Source organism: Cyanistes caeruleus, unplaced genomic scaffold (assembly GCF_971803275.1).
Source record: "Cyanistes caeruleus unplaced genomic scaffold, bCyaCae1.hap1.1 HAP1_SCAFFOLD_78, whole genome shotgun sequence".
Taxonomy (NCBI): domain Eukaryota; kingdom Metazoa; phylum Chordata; class Aves; order Passeriformes; family Paridae; genus Cyanistes; species Cyanistes caeruleus.
The window spans coordinates 787,105-805,264 of NW_028255889.1; the positions used below are offsets into that span (position 1 = coordinate 787,105).

An 18,160-nucleotide genomic window follows, 5' to 3' on the forward strand; every position below is an offset into this window, starting at 1 on the left:
CACCAACACTTAATATGAAGTTCAAAACTACAAACCTAGGCAGCGCAGAATATGAAAAATATGAAAGCTAAAGCTTAAGGCATCACACCCTTAGAGGCTGTGGAATGGTAAAATTTTGGAGTGGTTTAGAGGTGGCAGATCAAACCCTCTCATCCCTTTGAGTGCCAAGAAATGGAGACAACTACACCAAATACCACCACAACCCCCAAGTTTCTCCCTAAATCCCAGATTCCCTTGAAACACTAGTAAAAAGTGAGGCTTAAGATGCTTTTGTTGAATTTGTTGATTTTTACCCCAATTTTGTCTGTTTTACAAGGATGAAGATGAACCAAAAGATAATTGAAACCAAACTAAAATGACCACCAGCCCAGTGTGTTCCCAACACAGATCACTGGGAACGTGGGTCATCAGGGCTCTGCCCAACGTGGGTCCTCTGATGGGGGATGGAGTTGGGGCAGCGCACGAAGCTCTTCCTGCACTTGGGGCACTCGCAGGGCTTCCCTTAGTGGTGCCTCTGTTGGTGTCTGGTCAAGTTAGAGCTCTGGGTGAAGCTCTTCCCACACTGGGGACACTCATAGGGCCTCTCCCCGCTGTGGCTGCGTCGGTGGGAGATGAGGTGGGAGTTTCGCTTGAAGCCCTTCCCGCAGTCAGGGCAGCGGAAGGGCCTCTCCTCTGTGTGAATCCGCTGGTGCACGAGGAGAGTGGAGCTGATCCGAAAACTCTTCCCACACTGGGGACACTCGTAGGGCCTCTCCCCAGTGTGGCTGCGCTGGTGGATGACGAGCTGGGAGTTGAAGCTGAAGCCCTTCCCACATTTCCCACACTTGTAGGGCCATTCCCCATTGTGGATCATCTGATGCTGGATCAGGCTGTTGCTCCAGCTGAAGCTCTTCCCACACTCCAAGCACTTGTAGGGCTTCGCCCCATCCTGAAGCTGCTCATGGACCACCAGCTCAGAGCCCTGGCTGGATCTCCGGCCGCCTTCCCTGCACAGGGTGGGTCTTTCCTCCTCAGAGCACCCTGGGATGGGTTTGGAGCCCCTCCTGCGGGATCTCTGGGGCTTTTCCTCCCCATTGGATTCCTGCGCTGTGGAGCTGCTCAAATCAGCCTCTTCCACGAGGTTCTGCTGTGGGGATTTGTCCTCCCTGGTCTCCATCCTCAGCTCCTTGTCTGGGGGAGGAAGGACAAGGAGAGGATGGGATTTGCCTCCGTGTCAGAGGGAAGGGGAAGGAGATCCCCCCAGTGCATCCCCAGTAGGACGGCGTCAGCAGCGGGATTGTCCTACAGCCGGGGGCCATGCTGGGCGGGGAGATGGAGCAGGAGAGAGGGGGAAAGGGGCACTGACTTCCTCCTCACCTGCCTGGGTGTTCCGGGGCATCTTCCTCTTCCTTGTAGCCTCTTTCTCCATCCGGCCAGGGTTTGGGAATAGGAAATCCTGGCTTGGGGAAAAATACGATTCATGAGCACATGGGCTGAGGGGGCTCCTTCTGCCCATGTTCATCTCTAGAAGTCGCCGGGCATCTGGAGTCCATAAAAAACCCCAAACACCAAGATTCAGCCCTGAAAATGCCTCGCAGGTGTTCTCCATCTCTGGTCTCCCCTTTGGTGTTCAGGGTTTCCCTCCCATCCCAGCTCCTGGAGGTCACGCTTGCACTGGGGGTCCCCAATCTACTCGGTCCCTGCCCTCCCCAGGCTGCTGGGAGTGCCAGGAATCCGAGAAGTTACCCGTTTCCATCTCAGCACTTAGGGATGCTGGAGGTTTTTGGGGCTTCAGGGTCCCTTCTCCCCTTATTCTCTGCTTTGGGGTGCAGGGGGTCCAAGGAGTCCCCCCTGCCCCTCTCCAGGCTGTTGAGGGTCCCGTGAATTGTGGCGCTCCCCCTCTCTGGGCTCCCCACTTTGGGGTCCTGGGGGACACAGGGCTCTGCTCCTCCAGGCTGCCTCTGCCAGCAGCTGCCACCAGGACCCCCCAATGTTCCCCCAAGGGGCATTTTGCATACAGCTTTGGAGTTCTTCATTCTTCAAACATCACTCACAAAAAAACCTAACCCAGGAACCCTCTGGGATACCAGGGCCAAGCTCCCCCACCCCGGTCAGCTGTGGGATGCGGGGTGATGATCCCACGGGTGGGGGCTGTGAATCCAGGGAGTGCTGGACCTTGTGGTTCCTTCTCCTTTCTCTGATCCTCCTCTGTCCCTCCTCTTCCTCTTCCTCCTGCTCTGCCTCTTCCTCCCTTCTCCACCTCCTCCCTAACACCACTCCCTTCTCCTACTTCCATCCCTTCTTGCTTTCCTTCATCCTTCCTCTTCCATCCCTCCTCCTCCTCCTCCCCCAGGAGCAGTGACATCCTCGGTGCCCCGTTCCCGAACCCCTCACAGCCCACGGCAGGAGCGGGGATGGAGCCGGGACAGGTCGGGATGGGCAGCGTGGGGCTCTCCGCTGCTCCCACCTGCTGGGGACAGGGGGAACCCGGCCTGAGGAAAAGGAGAGGGAAACTGGGAAAATTTGGGTCTGCAGATCCAACCTGAGGCTGGCTGGGGACCCTGGCTGGGGACTGCCAGCCCTTGGGGCTCCTCTGGGAAGATGTGGGAGGGGGGAACACAGAGAGGGCTGGGTGTGGCAGCACTGGCAGGGACTGGTTTGTACTGGAAACATCCTGGCAGTGGCTGAGATTGCACTGGCTGTGTAGTGACATCATCCTGGGATATCATACTGGGATCGTCCTGGCAGTGAGTAGGAGACTGCAGGGGGCAATTGAGACCAGGTTATGAGGAACTGGAAATATGCCCTGCACTCCCCAGAACCCCAGCATCGCCCCCCATATGTCTCATAAGTCTCCCCCAAACCCTCCAGGATCCCTGAGTCCCTTTCAACGCCCGTTCGGGACCCCCCAAAACCTCCCTGGACCCCTGAATTCTCCCGACCCCACAGATGCCCCTTCCAGACACGGCTGGGAATTCATTTCCCATCATCCCAGAACACACCCAAACCTCCTGCTGTGCCCCGCGCGCTAAAGAGCTCGGTTACAGCTCTCCAGGTTCCCCCCAAGTGCTCCCGAGCCGTATACATTCGCCCCGAGGACCTGCAGCCACGGCTCGGACGCAGAAGTGCTCTCCAAGTGCTTCCCTTCACCGCCAAACGCGCCTTCCGAGCCACTTTCGGGACTACAGCTCCCGTCATGCTCCGCGGCGCCCATAGAGCGCTATTCCAGCTGGGACTCCATCTCCCGTCATGCCCCACGCCCCACCGGAATCCACTGGAGCTGAGCCTATAACTCCCGTGATGCTCCGCGGCCCCATTAAACCGTATTATACCGGCGCCTACAGTTCCCATCATCCCCCGCGACCCATAGATTCCTCGTTACAGCCCCCCAAGTGCCGCCCAAGGGCCCAAAGGGCCCCCAGATTCCCCTCCCTGACCCCCAAGCGCTCCCCTGGACCCCCAAGTGCTCCCCCGGGCCCCGAATTGTCCCACGGAATCCCTAAGTGGCCCTCCATGTGCCCACCCGGCTCCCCAAGTGTCCTCCAGACACCCAGGTTGTCTCTAAATTCCCTCTCTGGACACAAAACTGCCCCAAATGTTCCCCAGAAAAGTCTCCATAGACCCCAAAGTGTCTCCTTTTGCCCTGTGGGAGAAAATCATTAAAAAATATGATCAAAGGACTAAAAATAGGTGTAATTAGCATAAGGAGGGAGAAATAGTGATCAATTAATTAATGAAGGGAATTGTGGTACTTTGAACCAAGGACCGATAATGTTTTTTGTTCCTGAAAGTGTATCAATTCTTTCATATAAATATAAAAATTAGGTTCTAAAAACACAAAATAATATTATTATAAAAAATAAAATTTTATTTTTATTAATTAATTAGATTTTATTCATAAAGAAAAAATTCTAAAGAGAAATGTTATCAATGTTTTGGGATGTCAGTCCCAGGTGGGCCATATCAGACATACTGAGGCTTGGGGTGAGGAGCAGGTTGTCCAAACAGAGGCAGCCTGCAAGGGATTCATTCTTCTCTGTGGCCAGACTGCCTACGGAGACATTCAGCATTAGGATTGTAAAGAGCAAATCCTGACCTCCTGATCAGTACAGAAAGATATTTTACAGTTTGAACAGTAGAATGTTGTCACCGTAAGGTGCCTTCTTTGTTAATATAGCTCATATTGTGTCATGGTTGTTAAATACCAATGTTGTTGTACAACATTGTACAACAACATTGGTATTGTACAACTTTGTACAACATTGTACAACTTCTTTGTTAAAATATTGTTATAAATGAAATTAGAATTTTGACAACTAGGTCTCTTGGCTTAATGGCAGTTTAATTAAAAATAAATACAATTTACTAAACTGAATAGTAGTGTGGTATAAATGAATACAGTTTAGTAAAATAATACAGTTTAATAAAAATTTAAAATTTATATATATAATCTACTAGTAATTAAGAATGATTAAAGCATAAGCAAAACCCACCAGGGTACGGAGGCTTCCCACCCTGCCTCACCTTCAAAACAAAGCACTTCAAGCTAAACTCATATACTGTATGCTTATACATATTCATTAATGTTTCCTGTAAGTTTCCTCCTATTTCCGATTTTTCTGACTTTACATCATTTTTCTTCATGGCACATGCCTCACTTGTTGTTAGGAGGTCTTCAGTCTTCTTTTGGTGGTCTTTTGGCGAAGGCTTCTCCTCTTCCTCATTGTCCTTTGGATAACCTTACAGGTTTGTGCGTGCGTACTAAGCCTTGTGTTATGTTAGTCTACTAATTTGCCTTATATTTACTAATCCTTACGCCCAATGCCTAAATTTGGTCTAATTTTGATCCATCTCAAGGCCATTTCGGTCTTGAGACACCATTTATCTTCTAAACTACATCCTGTACCTTAATTTTGACATGTAACATCTGCAAAGGGGTACATCTGCTTTGTAACACTGATTCTTGATTGTTTCTAATAATAACTTCAAGAACAGCTACAATTTAGTGAGCATGAACCAATTCCATTTATTACAACTGCAAATACGCCTTATGCACCTTTTTATTGGTTTCCATGCTAACGGCCTTGCCTTCTTCCTTGCTATGGATAAACTTGTATTTTCTCTATTTCTTCTTTTGCTAACTCAATTGTTTGGCCTGCAGACCAGTTGCTAAGCCCATCCACATTCACCTCTTAGTCTTCAGAGGGAAACTGTGAGCACAGTGAGAATCTCCCAGTGTGCAAGAGGGTCCCTGTGTGCCAGCTGCAGCTGGGGCCTCAGCCATCTCCTCTCTCAACAGGTTCCCCTCTGCAGCTTCACAGGAAAGGCCAAACACCTCCTTCAGGGACACCTGCACCACACATTTCACATCTCCATGCCCATACGTGATGTCCCTGTCACAGCTGCGTTACCAGCTTGCTGCTGTGCAGATGCTGCCACCACCCAAAGCAAGGCCCTGTGTCCCTGAAGGGATCCGCCCTGCTCTGTGGCCTGGACTGAAGGTGGGTCCCTCCTGCCAGGGCAGGGCCTGACACAGCTCTTCTGTTCCAATAAAGAGGTGGAGCTGTCACCCCAGTGTCTGGCTGGTACCACCAGCAAAGCCCACACAGCACCAGCCCTGGCTGAGCTCCATGTCCAGGAGCAGGCGGGGCTGACCACGGTGTGGGCAGGCAGGAGCCAGGCAGGGGCTGCTGTGACCAGCAGCAGGGCCCCGAGGGGCTGGGGGAGTCTGTGCTGAGCGTCCCTGGGCTGAGGGCTCATTTCCTTCAGTGGCATCACCTGGGCCTGGACCTCCTCCAGTGCCATGCCCAGGAAAAGAGGCAACCATCAAGAGCATCTCATGGGACAGAACATGACCAGCAGTGTCAGCAGGCAAAACCAAGGTTTTGTTTAGCAATGACCCTTTGATGAAGTCCAAGATTTACAATCAGTCCAGTACAGATTGGAGTACAGATGGGAGAACACTCAGGGGGTACAGCCAAGGCCATGAGGTCACAGCAGTCTCTGGGGTGACAGCAGGCTGAGGTGACAGCAGGCTCTGAGGTCACAGAGGTCCCAGAGCCCCGTGGTTGCACAGCACCACAAGGACCAAGCAGTCAGTCCTTGACCACGACTGTTGTGGCAGCAGCGGCGGCAGCAGCAGCGGTGCTGACATTGGGACAGCGGTGTCAGGACAGTGGTGGCAGCAAGAGCTGCAGGACTGGCAGTGGGCAAGGCACCATGGCCTTTGCTCTGCGCCTCTTCCTCCTGCTCCTCCTGGCAGTGGCCCTGCCTGACAGGGCTGCCCAGGCTGCTCCGTGGCAAGCACAGGGAGCAGGTGAGCCCACGGCCTGGCTTCCCTTTCCTGGGACAGCACTTCCTTCTCCCTGGGAAGCATTGGGGATGGTTTTCCCCAGGGCTTGAGGGAGGGTTTCCTCTGTGCGTGGGAGAGAGTCCCCAGAGCCCCTGGGCTGGTCCTGCTGCCTCTCCAGGGATGTTGCATGGGGCCTACAAAGAGGGTGGAGAGTGACCAGAGCCAGCCCAGAGCTCCCCAAGCCTTTCTGCACCTTTGGCCATGTCCATTGACATGTGGCTCCCATGGCCTTACCTGACCCCCTTGCAGTGCCCAGTTCCGTAAGGCAGAAGGGGATCCCAGCACACCATGGAATGGTTCTGATCTGTGCTCCCTTCTAGACTGGGATGGTGACATGGAGCATCTGGAAGCTCTAGGACATGATGGTTTGAGACCCATGGAGAATGCTGGAGGCAAGTTGTCAATGTCCCTTTCCGCACAGAATAATCAGTGTCGAAGTGGCAAGAACTTACGTGCCACTTCACTTAAGAATCTGAAGGTTGATGGATTCTGGAAACATCGCTCTGCTCCCTTCTGGAGCCCTGAGTGATCCCACAGCATTGCTGTCAGTGGGAGGAATGAGTATTTAGCTGTCAATCTCTTCCCATGTGCAATGCCAGTGTCTCCTTCCGTGTGCTCTGTGCAGCCACAGAGAAGATCAGAGAGGGAAGGGGCCGGGCCCAGGGCTGTGCCCCGGGGCTGTGCCTTGCATGGCTCCTTTGCCAGGCCCAGGGAGCCTGAGGATCTCCTACAGTGCCATGGGAACTCTTCTGTCCTGCCTTTCTTTGCAGCCAAGCCTCTTGGTGAAGGTGATCTGGCTTCCCAACCCACATCCAAGACTGAGGCTCTGGGAGATGGTGAGGGTAGGTCAAGGCCTTTCCCCCTGGGAGAGCTGCCAGCTCAGAGCCCAAAGCTCGGCCAGGGCAGCATCGCTGCAGGTGCCAGGACAGATCCATGCACGTGTGTGCCCTCGCCCTGCGTGATCCCCTCAGCACTCGTGTGGCTCAGTGCTGCCTGTGCAGATCAGCAGACATGACAGAAGCTTCTGTGGCTGTTGAGTTACAGGTGTGTCTGCAGGGAGGACTTTCCAGGCTCCTGGGCTGGATGCTGCACGCATGCCCAGCTCCCGTCGCAGGGGTGAGTGTTGTGTCCTTGCTGATCCCTCAAGCTCAACCCTGATTTTTAGGATCCATTCCTGGGACATGGATATATATTTTTTTAATTAGGTCCTCCAAGAGGAAAGAACAAAGCTGCAGGACACTGGAAACCCCATGAGCCATCCAATACCATGCAGCAAATGCTGAAGGAAATGCTGCAGGGAGGACAAGGTGGGTCCATGTCCCTCAGCCTCCTCCTGACACTCAGCAGCCAGGGGCTTTCTCTGCACATCTGGTCACACCGTGCCCTGCACAGCAGGAAGGGATCCATGGCAGCCTTGCTGCCCCGCTGCTGCTTTCATGGCCTGCAGGGCTGTTTCCCAGCCTGGCCTGGCTGCAGCTTCTCCCCAGCCTCTGCAGGAAGGCATTTGGCATCAGCTGACAGAGAACCCAAACTGCACCATGGGCCATGCACACCCTGAGATCCCCTGCAATTTCCTGGTCTTGGGCTAGATCAGGTTCTGGGGCTGTTTGGAGGAGGGAGGGCTCTGGCCAATCCCATAAGTTTATATGATTTCCTAATCCTTATCTTTGACCTCGACTAGTATCGCATCATGATGACACCACATCCCTGAAAGGGGAATGGTTCCATCCAATCCAGCTATCACTTTTCCTTTCTCCAGAGATGAACCCAAAGGCTGTGCTGGAGGTGCCATTTCCCGGAGGAAGCAGTGGCTCATGGGCAGCCTCTGCTGCAGGAAGGGAGGCCATGCCAGGCACAGCCCCAGGAGGTAATTGCTGTGCCTCTGGGCCTGAGCCCTGCTGAGGCTTGAGCTGTAAATCTCTGCTGCTTGGCAGTGCCTGCCTTTCAGGGATGTTGCCCAGAGCATGGAAAAGGTGTTGAGTGTTCAGAGCCAGACCAGAGCTGCCCAGGCCCCTCTGCAGCTTTGGCCATGTCCATTGACATCTGGCTCCCACGGCCTTCCCTCACACCCTTGCAGTGCCCAGTTCCCTAAGGCAGAAGGGGGTCCCAGCACACCATGGAATGGTTCTGATCTGTGCTCCCTTCTAGATTGGGATCGTGACATGGAGCATCTGAAAGCCCTGGCACATAATGGTTGGAGACCCATGGAGAATGCTGGAGGCAAGTTCTCAATGTCCATTTGTGCACAGAATTATCAGTGTGAGTGTGGCAAGAGCTCACTCTCATGCCATTTCCGTTAAGAATCTGAAGGTTGATGGATTCTGGAAACTTTGCTCTGCTCCCTTCTGGAGCCCTGAGTGATCCCACAGCATTGCTGTCAGTGGGAGGAAGGAGCATTTAGCTGTCAATCTCTTCCCATGTGCAAAGCCAGTGTCACCTTCCGTGTGCTCTGTGCTGCTACAAGGAAGAGCAGAGAGGAAGGGGCCGGGCCCAGGGCTGTGCCCCGGGGCTGTGCCTCGTGTGGCTCCTTTGCCAGCCCCAGGGAGCCTGAGCTGTTCCCGTTGCTGCTGCCAAGCCCTGGCCCTGCCTGGGGCGCAGTTCAGAGCTGCTGGCAGCTCCAGGGAGTCCTTTCTCCCCTGACTGCCATGCAAGGGGCTCCTTCCATCCCACTGTGGGGACACTGCAGGCACGTGGTCCCCCTGCTCCTGCTCCTGAGTGGAAGGCAGAGAGGAGGGAGTGCCTTGGAGGGCACCAGTCACCCAGGTGCACTCACTGCCACTCTGGACTGAAGGAGAAATGGAACTACTTTCCATTAAGGTCCTCCAAGATGGAAGAACAAAGAGATAGAAGACAAGAAATCCCTGGAGGCATCTCAACTTTTGGACAAGATGCTGAGTGATCTGGAGAGACGCCGTGGTGGGTTCATGTCCCTCAGCCTCCTCCTGACACTCAGCAGCCAGGGGCACATCTGGACACACCATGCCTGGCACAGCAGGAAGGGATCCATGGCAGCCTTGCTGCCCCGCTGCTGCTTTCATGCCCTGCAGGGCTGTTTCCCAGCCTGGCCTGGCTGCAGCTTCTCCCCAGCCTCTGCAGGAAGGCATTTGGCATCAGCTGACAGGGAGCCCAAATTGCAGCATGGGCCATGCACACCCTGAGATCCCCTGATATTTCTGTCTTGGGCTAGATCAGGTGTAGGGGATGTTTGGAGCAGGGAGGGCCCTGGCCCAGCCCAAATAATCTGGGTATTTTCCTGACCCTTATCCATGACTTTAACAACTATTGCCTCCTGAAGATACGACCTCCTCTAATGGTGAGCAGTTCTATCTTATCCAGCTGTCCTTTTTCCTTTCTCAAGTGCTGGAGCAGATGTTTGTGCAGATGATGGCATATGCTAGAGGAAGGAATGGCCCTGTGCCAGCTCCTGATGCAGGAAAGGAGGAAATGCCAAGCCCAGGCACAGGAGGTAATTGCTGTGCTGGGCTCTCCCTCGGCAGGGCTGTGTGCCAGCAGCTCTTCCCTAAGGGCCTGCATGGCCTGGCAGCAGCCAATGCTGGAGGTGCCGCGGCTTCCAGGCCTCTGGAGCTCATTCCCAGCCCCTGGGAATCGGGACTTGTGCACCAACATCTCTCCCCCAGCAGCTGCTCCTGGAGCTGGCCCTAAGCATCCAGAGGCCCAAGACACAGGAGCAGCCCCGAGTGGGAGCCCTGCCGTGAGCCCAGGGCCACAGCCAGCCCTGGCTCCCAACTGGGCAGGGGATGCACTGGCCCCTTACAGGGCCTGGCTCTGTCCCCTTGGGCTGGGGGAGCTGTCACAGAGCAGGGAGAGTCAGGGGTGGCAGTGGCTGCTCAGGGATGGGTTTGGCCTGTGTCCCTGGAAGGAGCCACTGCCCAAGCAGCTGTGCTGTCCCGGGCTCTGCTCTCGGCCTTCTGGGCTTTGTTGGGTGGCACAGCCTGTGCCAAGGGGTGGCAAGGTGCCTGCAGGCCCCAGCTCTGGGGAAACAGAGAATGTCCTGGCCGTATCCACCGTGCTGCCAGCTCAGCAACGGAGCACAGCACAGGCTCACGCTGCCCATTGCTCCCACAGATGCGCTTGGCAAGTCCAGTATAAATGCTGAGAATCCATCGAGCACCCCAAGAGTGTTCTGTCCGCAGGATGTGCGCAAGTCCTGCATGATAGGCACAGCAGTGACACTGTTCACAGTGCCACTTTCCATGGTCCTGTGCTATGTTGGATTCCGGTGGTGGAAGGACAAGAAATGGTAAGTTGTTGTTCATCTCCACCCTCCAGTTTCTTGAAAGGCTGCTCATAGTCAGGAAACATTCCCAGTGAGGCTGCTGTGCACTTGTGGGTAATCAGTGGTTGCCCAAATAACTCTGCTGAGAGTTCTGCTGCTGCCCAGGCCTTTCATTGGCCTCTTAATTGCTGGACCTTGTCCTGGGGAGCCCGCTGGGGCTGCAGCCAGTGCTGGTTCCCACTGCGGCTGCCTGGCCAAGAGCAGCCCCAGGAGCAGCGGGCAGAGGCAAAGCAAGGTGGGCAGGAGAAAGAGCGGGGACGAGATTGCCCTTGAAAGGCAGAGGTGCTCTGGGGCCCGCTCCTGGCCAGGGACCCTGCCCAGAGCCATCCCCTGCTTGCTTGGGGCCTTGAGGGGCAGCTGTCCAGCTGGGCCAAGCTGTGCCAGCAGCTCCAGCCGTGCTGGGGAGCCTTGGCCGCTCTGGGCCCTGCTGTGCAGGAGGGTCCCTGAGTGCCCATGGCAGCTGGGGGCCTCAGCCACCTCCTCTCTCCACAGTCACCCTGCTGCAGCTCCAGCATACCAGCCAAGAAGGTGTGATTCTCCCTTGCCCTCAGGGAGCCCAGAGATTGCCTCGTTCGTCAGCTCTCAGATGTGGCCTCAGAAGCAGGAGTCGACCTGGAAAGCAGAGCACCAGCACTCCGTGCCTCCCCCACGGCCCCCCAGCCCGGCTGTGAAGAGGAAGCCCCCTGAGATCCCCCCACCTCCTCCCCTCCCGAGCCAGCCACCCTGGTCCAGCTAGGACTGAAAGTGGGACAGCCATGGCAGGGCTTGGGCCACCAGCAGCTTGGGGCATCTGCTCTTGGCTTCAAATAACACATTACCTGTGGGTAACAGCCAGAGGCACTTGTCCTACTCTTTTACCTTCAACGGGAAGGGCTGAAGATTCTTCCCATGCCCTGTCTTATCCCTTTTGATTTTCATACAGCTGGGTGCTGGCTGAACCTTTTCAATGACCTTTATTTACACTTCGTGTTGTAACCCACCTATCAAGTAAAAAAAAAATAAAAGTTTTCTTTCAGTTTAGACTTCATTTTTAATGTGGTTGGGCCACTCAAATCTTGAGCAATTAATTTTCCATGGTGCCTCTTCCCTTTTCCTTCCTATCTACCAAAAGTTCATCTGGACATGAAAATCAACAGAATTACTGAGATTCACCTCAAGGCCCAGAGGAGAATCTCACACAAAATATTCTCCCTGTATACTGCACAACAAGAAATATTCAGAGGAAAATACCGTGTCACCTGAGGCTCCTGGAACTCCCAGAATCCTGAGCCTGCAGAGGAGGCAAACAGCCCTGGCAGAGGCTGAGGGGAATTCTCCTCAGACTCCTCAGAAAGTGTGTCACTTCAGGAGGGGAAAGCTTTTAAACCTTTGCCTTATCTTCCTCCTGTGCTAAAATGTAAGGCTCCTCCTGAGAAAATACTGAGCTACAAACAATTCTCCATTCCTCAACAAAGCTCCTCAGTTGCTCAACTTAAAGAGCAAAACTAAATGTGGTCAGAAATTTCCCATCAAAGCCCATTTGCAGAGAAACCCCACCATATGTGAGCAAATATTTATTAGCACTTCAGTTCACTCTAAAGATTGCTCCTTTTTTTTCCCAGAGAGAATATTAGAACCATTTGCTCCTGACAGGACTCCTTGGATGGCCCCCAGACCTGGCTCCTCACCATGCCCTGCCTGAGCTGTTCATGCAGCCAGGCAGCACCACCTGACTTTGCCACCCTTTTCAGGCCTTGGGCACGGCTGGTGCCACGGTCCCCTCTGGTGCCACAGTCCCCTCTGGTGCCACAATCCCCTCTGGTGCCACGGTACCCTCTGGTGCCACGGTCCCCTCTGGTGCCACGGTCCCCTCCTGGTTCATGGTGTGTCCCTGCTGCTGGAGGAGCCCTGCTCATGCTGCTGCCTGCGTTCAACAAGGCTGGTGCTACTTCCCAGTCAAAGAGACACTAAAGTCACTGCTTTGGCCAGCTCATTGGAATGAGTTCAACACTTCCTCACCTCTATCACATAAAAACCCACATACTCCTAAAACCCACATACCAGCAGCATAAAGTCACCTCATCTACAGAGGTGAGGAGGCCTGAGCAAACAGAAGGTCGGCTTTCAAGCACATTGGGTTTTTAATTTAGTGGAAGCACTCAGTTGTGCACAAGCCTTATTTGTCAAACTGGACTGTGCAATGCTATTCTCTTGCTCGTATTAAAGAGGAGCCAGGGAGAAATTAGCTAAGAAACCAGAAACACTTGAGGCTCAGGCCTGGCACACAAATAGAGCAGGGTGGCACCTGCCCACTTTTCCCACATCCCTTTTCCTGACAGACAAAGGTGGACGCGGCTCCACTGGGGGCACCATGGAAAGGCTTCTGATCTGTGCTCCCGTCTAGATTGATATCAGAACATGGATTATCTGGAAGCCCTGGCACATGACAGTTTGAGATCCATGGAGAATGCTGGAGGCAAGTTCTCAATGTCCCTTTCCACGTAGAACAATGAGTGTCAATGTGGCAAGAGCTCACTCACATGCCATAGCCTCTTGAAGATGACACCTCCTGTAATGGTTAACAGTTCTATTGTTGTGATGTCTGCTTTGCTTGAATGGTTTCTCCAATTGTTCTCCATAGTCATTGGTTTGCTCCTAGTTTGTATCCTCCTACCCACCTATCAATCCAACCTGCCTCAAGCCTAGCCCTTGTTTTCTCATGTTCCCCATCTGTCATTACACCCATTTGTCAGTCTTCCCTTAGGCCAGCCTCCTACCTGAACCACCCCTCTGGAAATCCCCTAATCTCCAATTCCCCATTGGCCCATGTGACCCACTCTGCTCCCCTTGTTTCCCCTATTGTATTGTTGAATGGAACCTTCCACTCCTCCCATAGTTTCTTCCGATTGGTTAAAATTTTGTACCCTCCCTCTGGCCTCCCCCATATAAAAACCCACACTCAGTTGTGTTCTTGGTCTTCAGTCCCTGGATGCTGCAGTGGAGTAAAAGCCTTTGGAACCCATACTGGAGATCTCCTCCTCATCCTTGTCTCCACCGTGCGCCTACCAATATCCTCGTGCCGTGGAGCATTTGCTCTAAGCCGCACCTTGGGTCACCCCGCTCCCGAGTGTCACGATCCGCTAACACAAGTGGGAGTCATGAGAGGTTCATTTGATCTCAGATTGCAAAAAGGACACCAAAGGATTTCAGTTTAAATCACATCAGCAGTAATACATCTTTATTTTAGTGCCAGCAACAAGGGTTATGCGATAGAGGATAGGGAGAGAGAGAGGGAGAGAGGGATAAAGAGGCAAAATGCAAGGAGAAAAAAGCGGGGAGGGGGGGGCGGTTATAGCTACCAACAGACAAAACAGGGTCGCCGGTGTCTTCTTCCATCTCTCTCAAAAAAAGTAACTTGGAAAAGTCATTTTTACAGTCTGTTTCAAAGCAAGGGGCAGCTGGCCAAGAGGTGGGGAAATTCCTCGGCTATTTTGATGAGACCCCTTGCTCTGGGAAGCAGGTGTAAGGTACAGAACAGGCCGCTCCTTACAAGTCCCTGCTCACCAGCAGGAATGAAGGCAGTGTACCTTGACAGCACAGCAAGCACTCCTGCAAACAATCACCTGGCAAGCTTCCACCTCAACCAGGCCAGAACCCCTGCACAAAGTCCCTTGGTGTCTTCAGGGTCTCGGTCTCTGTTCTTGCAATGGTTGTGAGGCAGATGAGGGAAACTCTGGACCGTTTCTTACAGGCCTCTGCCCATGTTTAGAGTTTGAACACTCCATCTCTCCATATTTTCTAATGAATTAAAGGGGATATTTTAGTGTATCATAGTCCATGTCCATTGCCTTACCAAAAGAACTTTCAGCCCCAATACTAAGGCATCTCCTCATTCTCCTTTCATCTGGGACTTGACTCCTTCTTTACCAACTTTGGCGTCTTCATGTTGTCTTCTACATGTCCTCACTCTGTCCTTTTCTCTCACCCAAGGGGAGGATCGAGGTCTGCAGGTCTCATCTGTGCACTGAAATAGTTAATATCTCACCCAGGCCTGCAGATGATCATGATGGTTTTTGCCTGGTCCAAAAGCAGTCACAGTGATGAATTTCAGGCTGCCCTGGAGCTGTGCAAAGATCTCAGGGGGCCTGGCCAGAACAGTCGTGGTTATTCTGCCCACATGGCTGGTCCCAGGCCCCTGCTTCCTTCAATTTCAGCTGCGGGCCGATGGCTTCCCCTCCCTGTGCCTGGCAGCCGCTGGGGCCGCGCGGGCCGTGGTGAAGGGGGCCTGGCGGAGCCCGGCTCGGTGCAGGCCAGGGTGGAGCAGGGCCGGCCTGACCAGCACCCAGTTAACTCTTCACAGCTGGAAACAACAGAGAGCTTTCCTTGGCTTGACTGTCTTTAAAATGTGGATTTCACAGAGGAGAATCCAGCTTCTAAATGGTTTCATAGGTTGTCAGTTCTCAGAGCCAGCCAGCTATTGGTTTTGCTAAGCACAGAGGAAGCTCTTAGCAGCCCCCTCCTAGAAAAAGCATTTGCATGGGTGGCTTCTTCCCTCCTCACCAACTATCAACTAATACAAACCAGCACAGACACTCACGGTGGAACAGGAAGCAATTTTGAAGCAATTGTTTTAAAGCAAAATCAGTTATTGCACAGAGATTGATGTCACTCCCCCACACCACTGGAGAGACACAGTGACTCCACCACCTCCCCTCTGGCCAGCCCATTCCAATTCCCAATCAGCCTTTCTGTGAAGAACTCCTTCCTATTGTGAAAAACGAGGTTCACTCACTTAATAAATTATAAAAGGTTTAATATAAACAAAAAGACAATTAGGAGACAAAGACAATAAAGCAAAGGGCTAAAACAGCTGGGGTATCCTGGTGCGTTGCCGGGAACACACCTCATATCTTTGGAACACTCCCATTCTGCTGTGGGGTTTTAATGCATATTCATATTTTTCCAAAAAGTATTTTGCATGTCTACGCCCTGAATCCGCCTTTTTAGAGCATGTGTCTTACAGATTTTATTTCCCTTTAGCACATTTTTATTTGGGTTGGGCTTCCTTCTTCTGCAGGTGGTCAGTGTTGATAGCAGCCTGGGCCCCATCATTTGTTTCCTGGAGGTTATCTTGCTTTGCACAGACAGGACATTGCCCTAACGTCCAAAATTCTTCTTGACCTATGCCTAAAACTTGCTAGCAGGAGAAAAAGACATTGCAAAACATAGAACATACAGCATTCATCTTAATACTTGCAAAAGCCAGTATCACAACATGGATTTATAACAAGGTACCCTTTATTGTCCACTGTATTTTTGATCTAGTAGTGGCTCTTTTTGTTTTGTCCTATGTACTAAGTGGTCTATTTAAAGTCTGATGTCTGTTAATCCTTTGTCAATTCAATAAAGAATTCATTTTATAATAAACCAAATCAGCCATTCTTAAGAACTTGTGAATGAGTGACATTTGGGGTGCAGGCTGCCTCAAAATGAGCTGCTGCCACAAAGCTGAGACAAAGGCAGAACTTGTCTAAACTTGTCTCCATTTGTAACAGCAGAGCCCAAACAGAGGCGGAGGAAGAAGGAGCAGGAGCTGTTTTGTGGCCATGCCCAAGAGAGACTGGAAGGATGCCCTCCCTCTGGTCTCACTTGCTTGGCTTTCTGACAGGCTCTGAGGCAGGGGCTGCAGTTCCTCAGTTGTGGGGCCCAGAACCAAAGCCGGGATCCCGGCACTGCCTGACAGCGCTCCGGACGCCGGCACGGTTGTGCGTCCGAGTCTCGGCCACTGTGCTGCTGCTTCATTTGCTCTTAGACACACCCACAGCTCCCTGTTAAGCCCAGATGCTCTCTGGTTCTGCCCTCTTCCTGATCCTGAGCAGGGATGGAGCATTACTGTGCTTTCAGGAAGCTATTCTTGAAAGCCTCAGGCATTCTAAGCTCCTTTGCTGTCTGTGGATGCTTGACACAGAACCCCTCACAGCAGGGTTCAGGACATACTCAGCTTGGCTCTTCCAAAATCCAAGGCTCAGGGTGCTCAGCAAGACCTTTAACTCCACAATGTTGTGGAACTGGACCTTCAGCACAGGGACCTATCCAGCCTGATCTGCGCTCGTTCCTCTGCATCTCTGAACAAAACACAGTGCAGAAGAGAACAGCAGGAGGGGCCCGTGTGTCTCAGGGCTCAGGATTTGTGTCACAGAACTCCAGAATTGTGACCCTTCAGCTCCACATAGATGCAGGTTAAGTGAAAAAGCCAAACTGTTTATTGCTGGAAGGCAAAGCAAAGGGATGAGCTGAGAGGCAAAAAAGGGGGTGGCACAGTCTGAGGGCTGGGGGGATGGAGCTGTCAAAAGGGAGGGAGAGTGGAAGGGAAAAAGAAGGAGTGGGCAGTGTCTGAGGGCTGCAGGGAGGGAACTATCTACAGGCAGGGAGAGGCCTGAAGCCACATGAGCTTCCCACAGGCTCAGCTGTGCCAATCATTAGCTGTGCCTGGAGCTCCAGCTGGTCTCTTCTGGTGTCAAGGTGTTCTCATCTTCCATGGCATCTGGAGGTCTTCAATGAACACTGTTTCTTCTGAGCCAGCAGATGAGTGTACTTCTGCAGCTCTTTCACTGAATATCAGTTGAACTACTATGTTTGTCTGGGAAGGGCTGTCATTCCTCCTCAGGGCTTAAAAGGCTGGAAGAGAGAGGAACAATCAGAGCCCGCACCTGTGGGAATCCTAGGAGAATGTCCTGCCAAGGCCATCCCAGCCTGCTCTTGCCAGAGTTACAAGAGGAGAGTGGCCAACGGGATCAGCTGCAAGGTCCTGGTCACGAATCCACACCCGCCAAACCCCCCGCCCCACGTCCCTGAAATCTCTCTGTGCTCTGCCCTCACCACCCCTTGTCCACACAGGGAGCAAAGCCCTCAGTGGCCAGGGCAGAGACTGCAGCTCCCCCCGCCAGCCCCCACGGACAGCACTCACTCACCCTTACTGAAGGCCTAGAGCTCTTCCTGCTGACCCCTCATTGGCACCTCGACCATCTCTGGGAACACAGAGCCTGTCAGGGCCCCAGCGGCACAGCTCCCTGCCAGCGGCGCTGCCAGCCCTGGGGCCACACGCCCTCCCGCCCCCGGCAGGGCTCAGCCCGGGCCCTTGCCGCATCCTGACTCAGCCCAAGGGCACGGCTGCCAGAGGCCGGCAGCAGCCCCGAGGGCAGCCGGGGCTCCAGGGCGCCGGGCCCGGATGCCGCTGCCGGGGCAGCAGCCGCGGCTGGGGCCGAGCTGCGGCGGGGCGGGGAGGGAGCCCAGCCAGGTTCGTGGCTCACCGATGAACCTGATGGCCGCCGCTCGCAGGGACTCCTGTGGGCTCTGCAGGTACGGCAGGGCCCGGCGCAGGTGCTCAGCTGCTCGCCTCTCGTCCTGTGCCAGCTGCAGAGAGCGGCAGGAGGGAAGGGTTGGTGCGGGCTGTGCCCCTCGGTCGGGCACTGCCTGCGGCCAGCCCCGGCCTCCCGTGCCCGCCCAGCCCTGAGGCCCGGCCAGCAGCCGCTGGCGCCGGGCTCTGGAGGGGG

General features: G+C 53.7%; 2 protein-coding genes and 2 long non-coding RNA genes across 4 annotated transcripts in view; 2 read left to right on the forward strand and 2 right to left on the reverse strand.

The window, feature by feature from the left end:
* The window catches only part of LOC147646801 (uncharacterized), a 442,845-nt gene that overhangs the window by 8,275 nt on the left and 416,410 nt on the right, over nucleotides 1-18,160 (forward strand). The window lies entirely within an intron of this gene.
* Nucleotides 503-1,408, reverse strand: LOC147646802 (uncharacterized). The gene is made up of 2 exons (XM_086872933.1): nucleotides 1,357-1,408; nucleotides 503-1,170 (listed from the first exon to the last, which is right to left on the reverse strand). Exons 1-2 carry the CDS (start codon nucleotides 1,406-1,408, stop codon nucleotides 503-505), a joined length of 720 nt encoding a protein of 239 aa, XP_086729059.1.
* Nucleotides 10,422-11,648, forward strand: LOC147646803 (uncharacterized). The gene is made up of 2 exons (XR_015281792.1): nucleotides 10,422-10,592; nucleotides 11,121-11,648. It is a non-coding gene; the product is annotated as an uncharacterized LOC147646803 (long non-coding RNA).
* LOC147646804 (uncharacterized) lies at nucleotides 16,848-17,747 on the reverse strand. The gene is made up of 2 exons (XR_015281782.1): nucleotides 17,579-17,747; nucleotides 16,848-17,285 (listed from the first exon to the last, which is right to left on the reverse strand). It is a non-coding gene; the product is annotated as an uncharacterized LOC147646804 (long non-coding RNA).